Source organism: Poecilia latipinna, unplaced genomic scaffold, assembly GCF_001443285.1.
Source record: "Poecilia latipinna isolate Pla-1442-1.1 unplaced genomic scaffold, P_latipinna-1.0 Scaffold2932, whole genome shotgun sequence".
Taxonomy (NCBI): Eukaryota; Metazoa; Chordata; class Actinopteri; order Cyprinodontiformes; family Poeciliidae; genus Poecilia; species Poecilia latipinna.
In genome coordinates this window covers 99,253-109,766 of record NW_015115548.1, presented here as the reverse complement: position 1 = coordinate 109,766, position 10,514 = coordinate 99,253, and the positions used below count along the sequence as shown (strand labels likewise).

Below are 10,514 nucleotides of genomic sequence, written 5' to 3'. Positions count from 1 at the left end.
GCACTTGCAATCAAAGATTACTTGTCAAAATGTCCCGGGGAAAACCTTGCACTCAAGGTGCAAGGTGCAAGGCATGCTGTTAATTATATCTGTTGTAAACCCAGGGGCGGATCTACTGGGGGGGCATGGGGTGGCAGTTGCAACCCCAAATGAGAGCCTTGCCACCCCTGTTGCCACCCCAGCTGGCGACTATGAATTCAATAAATAGTTATGGGAAATCTGGCATTAAGCGCATAAATATCTTTTTTCCGACAACATTGAATGTAACACAATGTAACCTGACACCTACTGCTGAGTAGCAGGAAGTGCGAGGGAAGAACAAAGCGCGAGGCAGCAGCATTGATATGGAAGGATATAAATTACTGGACTGGACATTACATGACTTATCGTGCGCCACACATGCGCCATTGCTGCCCATTGAGTCAGCATTATGGGTGGTCAGGAAAATACCACAGTCACGCGAAGAATCTGGAAAAATGGACGCAATATTTAGCGGTTAATTCAACCTTATGAATTGGATAACAAGGGCTTCAGGTTTAACAGGTGAGGAAAAAGTTTTAACTTAAAGAAAACACTGAACAAGTGAGCAGTGGGTCAGTTATGCTAGCCTAACTGTTGCTAGCCTTCTATTGACTTTGATCACCTTAACATGTGCTGCGCAGTTTGGTGTGTTTTGGTTCCGTTAGCAATAAAACAGGTCAACCCGCCCACCAAGTCATCAGTAGAGCAGGTGTTAAAATGAGTTCATCAACCACCGCTGTGCTCAGGCGAAAACTTATTAATAATCACAATATAGACATCAAGCCTGACAGCATAACTTTTTTTGTGTGGGAAATGTTTGTTTTTTGGTGTTGATTTCCCTGATCGGTAATCTCTGCTCTATCTGCTCGTTGAGCTGTTGTCTGTTGGTTGCCATGGCAACGGGTCCGTGTAAAGCCGATACACAGCGAGAGAAGGCAGAATATAAGTGGTGTTTGGTTCTTCTCCTGTTTATCAGCTTTATTGTGGCGCACTGTCTGCAGCTGCTGTACTTCATAAAAGTTAAACAAGCAACAAAAACTGAACTAATCATCAAACTACGGCTCCTACAGCATATTTAAAATAAAACGATTGACCAATATAAGAGAAATTTGCCCCTTCTTTTGCATCTTGACAGAACTAACAGAAACAAAACTGTTTATAGATTTGTATCACGGAGAATTGATCAAACATCAATTTTCTCCTCTTTATTTTAAGTCGTATTTAATAGCTATATCTGATAACAAATGATGACGCTACGAATATTTTTGTGACAGATTTCTGCTCCTGCATTGGGATAAAATGGTTTTCTGGACATAACTCAATAAATCATATAGCGACTAATAGGCGCTGTCCAATCCAGTAATGCATATCAATTAGGAGGAGTATGAAAGACATGAAAATAATTAACTATACTATATTAAGAAATTATATTTAATCCTCAGTGCTACATGAAGCTCATTTTGAAACAATGCAAGTTAAAAACAATATTTTGAAACAAGTAAATCAAGTAAATTAAGTCCAATGTTAGGTCTGTGTAAGCTAAATGTGAGAATGAGACGCTTAATTTATATAATTTATTATATATATATATATATATATATATATATATATATATATACTGCTCAAAAAAATAAAGGGAACATTTCACTTTAATTTTGTGTGTGGCTCCAAATCCAGGCCTCCATTGGTTAATAAATTTGATTTCCATTGATGATTTTTGTGTGATTTTGTTGTCAGCACATTCAACTTTGTACAGAACAAAGTATTCAATGAGAATATTTCATTCATTCAGATCTAGGATGTGTTATTTGAGTGTTCCCTTTATTTTTTTGAGCAGTGTATATCACCACCTGCTGCGCCACAGCAGGTGGTGATGGACATAAAAAAAGGCTTTTGCAACCTCTGTTTGCAATACCCAAATGTTCTTGTTTGGATTCTGGAAGAGCTCAAAATACAACTCCAAAAAGTTTTCTTTTTTTCTGCTATAAGTCGGTGGATGAATTGAAGTTAGAAAATTACTTTAGATTTAGAAAGAACATACTTTATTTCTCTTTTTTACACAGCATTGACTGTGCTGGCATCCTGAAGCTGCGGAATGCTGACATTGAGCTGAAGAAAGGCGAGACGGATATTGGACGGAAGAACACTAGAGTCCGAGTTGTATTTCGAGTCGCCGTGCCTCAGCAGGACGGACAGATGCTCTGGCTGCAGACAGCATCTGTTCCTGTGGAGTGCTGTGAGTGTTCTACAGCTGCATTTGAAACCAGATATTTAGATAAGCTGTGTACACAATCAACTATTCAACCAAATTAAACTTTCTTGTTTTACATGAGTTATAATGACCAACATTATTTACTTTTTTTATATATATTTTCTTCAAATCGAGAAGTTTACATTGTGCAAGATTTTCATGCAGTGAATAGTTTAGGAAATACCATGATGGCTTTGACTGCTTCTTAACAACTACCGGGTTAAATGGGCCGACATTTATTTTACAGCATACCTACTGTTTTTTGGGTGATATGGAAAAAATAATGAAATCAGGCTAGATAACCTGAAGAGAACAGGTTACCCCCATGAGTCTACTTCAACTTCACATTTTTAACGAGAGCACATCTACATATTCAAGCAAATAGTTGCTAGTATACAGCATCAGAGTGTCCTGTCATCATGCTTTTTCTGGAAGGAAAGAGTTGTGATCTAGAGATAAATGCATTTTAGAATGCGTGTACACTTCCCCAAGTCAAGATGGTGCCAGGAAATGTATATGATAAAAATATCTAACAAACTCTCATTTGTTTTGCATTTAGCAAGTACAAATAATTGCTTGACTGTTTTATCTGAGCTGCAGTCAGCTAAAACAAGACAAGTGATGTGTAATTTAATCTCAGACAGTGAGAGACAAAGTTATTTACCCAACCAACTTTATTTATAGAGGACTAAGAGCCCACAGGACCAATGTGCGGTATACAGTCAATACAGTATGTACAGTATTTGTTTATACAATACATATAAATATTGGCTTTCAGCTGCACATGAACATTTTGGTTTGGTATTAAACAACATACTATGCTATACTTTGCATAATAAGTAAAGAATTCCTTATTATAATTAACACCAGAAGATATTATAAATGACATATTTCCACAGATGTTCAAAAGTAGTGCTGGCTGACAGTTTACTTTTTGAGAAAATAGAGCTGCTATTTTTACCACCAATGAAAGGATGAACAGGAGCGTCTGAAATCTTAAACTGAGCTGTTTTCCAGCCCAGCGATCGGGTCAGGAACTTCCTCAGGTGGAAAGTTTCTCTCCTACCAGCTGCTTTGTGGACGGAGGAGAAGAGCTGCTTATCACCGGAACAAACATGTCTGCACAACCTAGAGTTGTTTTCGTTGAAAAGGGGCCTGGTAAGATCCTCTTATGTTCATCAACAAGTGTATTTTCATCATGTCTCTTTTCACTAACATTAATCAGCATTGTAAATGCATTGAACTTTTAGATGGAAGAACACAATGGGAAGTAGATGCCAGAGTTCTGTGTGACAAAAGTAGTGAAGTAAGTACAAAGCAGTTTATTTGGACGGCTGTATTAGTCGGAATATTTATTGATATTTATAGCAAATATAAAGGTTTAAATTTGTAGCATATATGAAATGTATTTTGTATAAACCTGCTGATTGCAATGTATCAGTAGGTTTATACATTGCCATCAGCAATACATAAACAGCAATGTACATTGTAACAATCAGCAGGTTGTGTGTACTTTGTGTGCTACATTTATTAACTAGTGAACTATTTTGATTACAGTTGAACAGTGACTTCAACACAGTATAACATGATTGAGACTCCTGAATTTGGATCTCATATTTATTTGTTTTTGTTATAGTCAAGGATCATGGTGGAGATCCCCCCTTATGTTAAGAGGACAGTGTCTCCTGTCCAAGTCCAGTTCTATGTGTCAAATGGGAAGAGGAGAAGAAGCCTGATGCAGAGCTTCACGTACCTGCCTGGAACCAGAGGTTCCCATCGAGCTGCTCCTGCAGTTAAACAGGAGCTTTGGGGGTCCGAGCACATCTTCTGTCCAGATCCCAGTCTATCACCTTCCCATGATGCCGTGCTCAGGCCAGATGCAGCTTATGATCCATGCAGTGTCCCACTGCATGGTCTTCCTTCCCAAAACTCCTCTCATCTACACCATCCTCCTGCTTTCACGCTTTCCCTTGAAGCATCATTGTTTCCTCAGGTGTCTTCAGCACCATGTCAGATCATGACTGCACCTCCAAATCTAGGTTTGATGTCAGTGCAGATGGGCACAATTGATGTACAGGCACCTTCTCCCCACATCCAAACTCTAAACCTCTCTCCTCATGCCTCTGCTGGTGGTCCTCCAAGGAAACAATCTGAAAGTTCCAAGAGTTCTTTGAAAAGCTCTCTGGACGCTCACAAAGAGTTCCTGCTGCACAACCCAGGAGAAGAGCTGAATGTCAAGGAAGAGCCGGAGGAGCAGCCTATTCTAGGATCCCTGGGCTTCCAGGAAATCACTCTGGATGACGGTAAGAAGCAAATTAAAGCACTGGCAACCTCTAGAACAGGGGTCTCATTCTCGCGGCCCGCAGGATGATGTCTTGTGGCCCCCACTGTGACATGAAAGTATAAATTAGTGCAGCCCACAGGGTGAGCGGACCTCTGAAGGAAGTTCCGCCCACCGTTCCGCGTCATGGCTGACATTCTGTGCTAGGCTAAGCTATACTGACTTCATGCACACTACGCTTGTAACAATAGTGCGACGGATGATGGAACAGTCCGGTACCAGTTGCCTTTTTTTGCAGTCGCCATTCCGGTACTTTCTACCATTAACAAATGCCACGATCAAACGCAGAGAAAGACGACTGCTACCGGGCTGCTCGTCATCTGCCGCACTGTTGTGACAAGTAGAAGCGGTAATTATGTCACGCGTCAAGACGTTCTCCATACGTTGCTAGCTGGTTAAAGACTTCTATGAAACGTAGAACAAGAGCGACGCCAAGTGGAATAAACTAAATTTTGTCACACCCTCATCATGTCTTTGTCAAAGCCAAAGCCTGCAGTTCTATGGAGGACCATCCTTACATGAGTTTCTGTCAAGTAATGTATATATTTTCTTTATTTCCCCTAAACATGCGTTTTTGTCAAGAAAAATAGATATTTTGCTTTGTCTGTTTTTGCTTCTCCCTTTTCTGCTCGCTGTATTTCTGCTTGCTGTATTTCCATTTGCTGTTTTTCTGCTGCATCGTTATGTTAATGAGGAGAGCTGCCTTCTATGCCCAGTTCCTCTACTATTGGCCAATAGAGCTTTGGAACCAACGTCATGTCACTGCATCAGACGTTGTGGGGCATTTAGGTGTAGTCGCTCGGTGCCATCTTTGCAGGCCATGGTCACAGACCAAAACAAACTTTATCCCGGTGATTTTATTGCGTTACCGACTGCAGTGAAGTGAACCTCCGAGCGCTTGAGGAGAGAACTAGAGAACGGCTGGCTGAAATTAGCGTTCATAAATCACATATCTTGAGTTAAACGCCGCTTGCTTGGCAGATATTGGAAAATCCAACATCCAACTCGAAACTAACTTCACTGGTAACACAATAAAACCACCGGGATAAAGTTTGTTTTGGTCTGTGGCCTGCATAGATGGCACCGAGCGACTGCACCTAAACGCCCCAAAACGTCTGACGCAGTGACGTTGGTTCTAAAGCTCTATTGACCAATAGTAGACGTAGAAGGCAGCTCTCCTCATTAACATGACGATGCAGCAGAAATTCAGCGAGCAGAAATACAGCAAGCAGAAAAGGGAGAAGTAAAAAAAGACAAAGCAAAATATCTATTTTTCTTGACAAAAACGCATGTTTAGGGGAAATAAAAAAGAAAATATACATTACTTGATGGAAACTCGTGTAAGGAAAAACTAAATATATTTATGCTTTTATTTCTTATTATGTCGGTTTTGGTCCTCCATATGCAGTTCATGTATCGGAGAAATAATTAAATGTTGATGACATTTGAGGATATTTTTTAATTGTTTTTTTTGTGGAATCCTTTATGTGGCCCAGCCTCACCCAGACTCTGCCTCCAGCGGCCCCTGGGTAAATTGAGTTTGAGACCCTGCTCTAGAATATTTATTGTCAAGCTATGTAAAAGTTTACATGATCAGATTTTCACTAGTTTGACCATGTACAACAATTTCTCTTCTATATAAATTACAGTTAGGGGGGCATTCAGGAAATGCCATGAACTGTTCCCAAACCACAGTTCATGGCATTTCCTCAACAGCTTGCTGTATGTTAACAGCTTTAACTAGACCAGTCTGGTTCTAATTAGAAGCAACACAAACTGACTGTCCTAGAACCAAACTCCATCTGCATCAAAACTATGTGTTCTTAAAATGCAATCTCTACTTCCAGCCAACCCCCAAAAATCCCACCAAATAAAATAAAATACTTTTTGAAGTATAGGAGAGTTTGAGCTTCTGTATATTTTTTTCTTTTTTAATTTGTTGACTAATAAGCCCATTACATGAGTTACCAGCTAGATTTAATTCAGAAACACACCCTTGGTTTCTAGGGTTAGGATCAGAACCTACCTGTAATCCTGTGAACTGCAGCCTTTCCTTACCAAACAGTAAATGTTTTTACAATCAGATTTATGTTGACTTTGAGATGTTTAGCTCTTAAAAAGCTAAGATTTACATTATTTTACCTTTCCTGTCATTGCTGAAAACTTTCCAACTAAAAAGGTGACATTGAGACAAACTGAGTTTTATGTGGTAATTTGGATTGAGTGATCTCTGAGGTGAAGGAGGTTCGGACTGCGTAGTGTGATCTTATTTTCTTGCATCAGAAAAACGAGGGAGAAGAAACTTAAACATTTAAAAATGAGGAAGTAGCTCCTCCACTTACTCCATTGTTCATCCATCCATTCGTTTGCTGTGTTTTCTTAGAAATGTTTTTTTTTAATGACATCATTTTTTTAAATCTTTCTCCTCATGAACAGATTATTTTATTTTGTCAAACTTCAATCCACTTGCTTTAAAGTAGGCTAATGAGCTCAGATTGGATTTCAGAAATAGCAAGTTTTATTTCTCTTACCTAATTTATTCCTGCCTGCTCCCTGAAGCATGTGTATTCCCGGTTATTTCTGAGTGATCTGAGCTAAAATTAGCTGTGTTTGCTGTGCATGATGCTGATGGGTTCTGTTTTGCGGTGCTGGTTGGCACCAGCTGTCCTCCTGACCTTTGTCTGAAAGCGCGATTCCCAGCTGCCATTCAGTTGGACTATGAATCTCAGCAGCTGCATGTCTATGTTTTGGGACGCAACTCAAGTATTCACTGAGGCATGGTGGGAGCTTTCAATGTCAGAATTACTGTAACATAAATAGATATAGACAGATTATACATCAGCATTGCTGATGTAGATTGTAATCGGGTGTGCTGGAGCAGGGATGCATGTAAAACATTCCAACTTATAAACAGCTCTAACCTTTTTCTGGAGCTTCCAGCTATATGAGGTTTTACACCATGTGTTTGTATATTTTTTATGTTAACTTAGTAGACCAACCAGCTATCATCCCTCAGAAATAATCTCTAAATTTGTCTCGGCTTTTGACAATGTTTTTCGTCTTTCAGTGAATGAGATTATCGACAGAGACATTGGTGCATTGAGCAGCTGTGTGCAGACTGACCAGCATGATCAGTTCCAGCAGTACAACTGGGAGCACAGTTCCAGGACCCCCCCTGGGTCCTTCCATGGAGACCCTCAGTAGTTTCAGAAGACAGCTCCTTCATCAGATGGTCCCGTTTGCACAAAGTTCTCCCAAACTGATCTTTAAGTGCCTGAAAACAGTCGGTAGCCTTTGAGGAATCTGTAGCTTATTTTATTTGGAGTTCTGTTCTTATGTTTCTCAGGAATTTTAGAAAAAAAAGCAGCTTGTACCTCACAGTCAAACCAAAGATTTTATTTGTGACTGATTTGGAGAAAAAGTAACTGTAATCTGATTTTAAAGTCATATTACAACTTTAATGCCAACTTCAAAGTTGCAAAAAAGAACACTTTTCTTGAATTTTGACAGGGCCAGTAAGCTTAAACAGTTATTTTTGATACCTGGATCTGATCCAGGAATGCTTTGCCATGGCAACGTTTTAAAGGCTGTTTTATTTTTCTCGCTTTGTTAATGATGTTCATCCTGAATTCCTGTGGTGTGACCTTTGAAGATGCTGAAATATATTGTGAGGTTGAAGTAAAAATAAAGAATACTTAACTGAGAATAATTAGATAAACTTGTCTCCACACTTTCCTGTGTTTTTCTATGCAACCTTTTCAAAACTGACAGGCTTTGTGGAGACCAAACTCTGGTCCAAAATATCAACTGTATGATTTTGACATGCACTCCAATTTTCTTAAAAAAAGAATTATTTGGCTTTTGCAAAGAACTTTTTTGCACTTTGCTGCTCCTTTCCTGTTTTGGCAGTTACTGTATTTCCCTTCGTAGGAAGTCGGAGTGTAAATGGGGTGACGGGTGTGTGTCTCCTCAAACCTACTATTGAAAACTCGGAGAGAAGCCATACTCCTGACTCTGTTCACTCCAGGTATGGGTTAAAATGTTTACAAATGGAATCTATGATGAGGTTTGCTTGCCACTAAAAACATCTTGTATAAATAATCACCATGTGCTTTTTAGTGATGGAACATATGCATATCTTATTTCTGTTATTATTCTATGCATTCTATCTAATCCATCCATTTGTGTGCAACTGGGTATCTTGACAAAATCATTTTAGGCAACTTTCTGTCTTCAGCATATCGTTATTCCATTAATACGCATTTACAAATATTTGTTGGAGGACTGGATAGTTCATAGTTCATATCATGAGCTCAGCAGATGTTCCACCAGGTGTTTTCTAATTGTTGCCACTAGTTTGAAGGAGCTGAGACAAAAGGTGCTCTGTAATGCTCAACTTGGAAACAACAGCTCTGAGGAGGAGTTGCGTGTGGAAGGCGGCAATTTCTCAAACATGCATGAAAGAATGAAAGCAACACTCCAGGTATGTTTATGATGAGGAAATGCAACATGATGTAAAGTTAAAAAGACAATTTTACATAATGCTACCCCTTTAGGTAATAAGACTTACCTAATAATTGTGCCAACACTGTAGACAAATATGAATTTATTTCAAAGGGGAGAATGCATATCAACGTGAATGCATCATGTACATATGACAGATTTAAGTAAACCTGTCAGGCACTCACTTGGCATCAACATAACCAATCTGATTACTACAAGATATTTGCAGAAAAAACGTAAATGGAGTTACACATATCAATGGAAGAATGAGCGTCTCAATATTTCCTTAGCTTTTATTCTATTACACTAAAAACGTGATTGATTGATGGAAACCGAGCGTTGTTCAGACGCACCAGGTTATGATTGATTTTTTTTTTTTTTTAAATGCTGCTGCTGAGACAAACCAAAAACAGGATCGGCTTTAATGCCTGTTAGTCCTCCCATGTTTATGTATCTGTGACAGACTGGTGACCGGTCCAGGGTGACCCCGCCTCTTGATAGGCACCAGCACCCCTTCTGACCCCACTGGGGACAATAAGCGTGTATGATAATGGATGGATATTTATGTATACTTCTTTCATCTTTTTTTAATGCATAAAGCGATGATTAGATTATTTAATCTGCTCCATCATTTAAAGAGCTGCTGATCTGGGTCTGGCTGTACAAAGCAGAACTCTTCCACTGGGCAGTTTGTTCCTGCAGCCCAGCAGCTGTTAGTGCAAGTATAAACCAACACAGTCCCAAATTCCAGTTCATCCTCTCGGCTGCTGTCTGTCCTCTGCAGCAGACTGACCAGAGCAGGCATCAGCTGCAGCTCAAAGGTCCTGGGTTCTCCACAGGAGCCGCATGCTGGAACCTCCTGACTCATTTTGGACGGCGCCTTGGAGATGAAGAGTGGTTTACTGTGGCGACAGTAGCGCAGGATCTGCTGCGGACACAACAAAACTGCCTTCATGAACCTGAAGAAAACGGCATCTCCGTGTCTGGCTCCGGCCTTTTCATACTTCTCTCCTCCACCACCTCCCTTCTCTGCCTCCCACACTGCTGCGCCCTCCCTCCTCTCATACTCCCTCAGAAGTTCCTGAGCGTGCTCCAGCTGATCATCCTCCTCACACAGTTCTGACTCCTCCACCACACTGATGAAGAATGGACAGAAGATGGGGATGTCTTCAGATTCTACCAGACTGAGTTGTTGAAGACCAGAGCTGACATCCATGGAACAGACTGTAGGACTCACTGTTGAAACACCAGAGTGAAAGTTAGACAGTTTGCAACACCTGACAGGTTTCCAGATTCCTAATGTCCCTCTGTGCCAGTGGTTCCCAAACCTTTTCTTCTGTGCCCCCCCCCCCCCCCTGGGTTTAAAAAGGCTGTTTGGTTGAAACAGCGGGGGGGGGG

General features: G+C 40.3%; 2 protein-coding genes across 2 annotated transcripts in view; one reads left to right on the top strand and one right to left on the bottom strand.

The window, feature by feature from the left end:
- The window catches only part of LOC106939629 (nuclear factor of activated T-cells, cytoplasmic 4-like), a 14,291-nt gene extending 5,963 nt beyond the window's left edge, over positions 1-8,328 (top strand). The window contains exons 2-6 of the mRNA XM_015022092.1: positions 1,859-2,257; positions 3,290-3,430; positions 3,523-3,578; positions 3,909-4,575; positions 7,681-8,328. Of these exons, the coding sequence (XP_014877578.1) occupies positions 1,859-2,257; positions 3,290-3,430; positions 3,523-3,578; positions 3,909-4,575; positions 7,681-7,817 (1,400 nt within the window). The 3' untranslated portion in view covers positions 7,818-8,328. The remainder of the gene's footprint in view (positions 1-1,858; positions 2,258-3,289; positions 3,431-3,522; positions 3,579-3,908; positions 4,576-7,680) is intronic.
- An 873-nt stretch (positions 8,329-9,201) lies between these two features.
- pdcd2l (programmed cell death 2-like) overlaps positions 9,202-10,514 on the bottom strand; it is a 6,269-nt gene continuing 4,956 nt past the window's right edge. Inside the window, exon 2 of the mRNA XM_015022098.1 lies at positions 9,202-10,352. Within this exon, the coding sequence (XP_014877584.1) occupies positions 9,745-10,352 (608 nt within the window). The 3' untranslated portion in view covers positions 9,202-9,744. The remainder of the gene's footprint in view (positions 10,353-10,514) is intronic.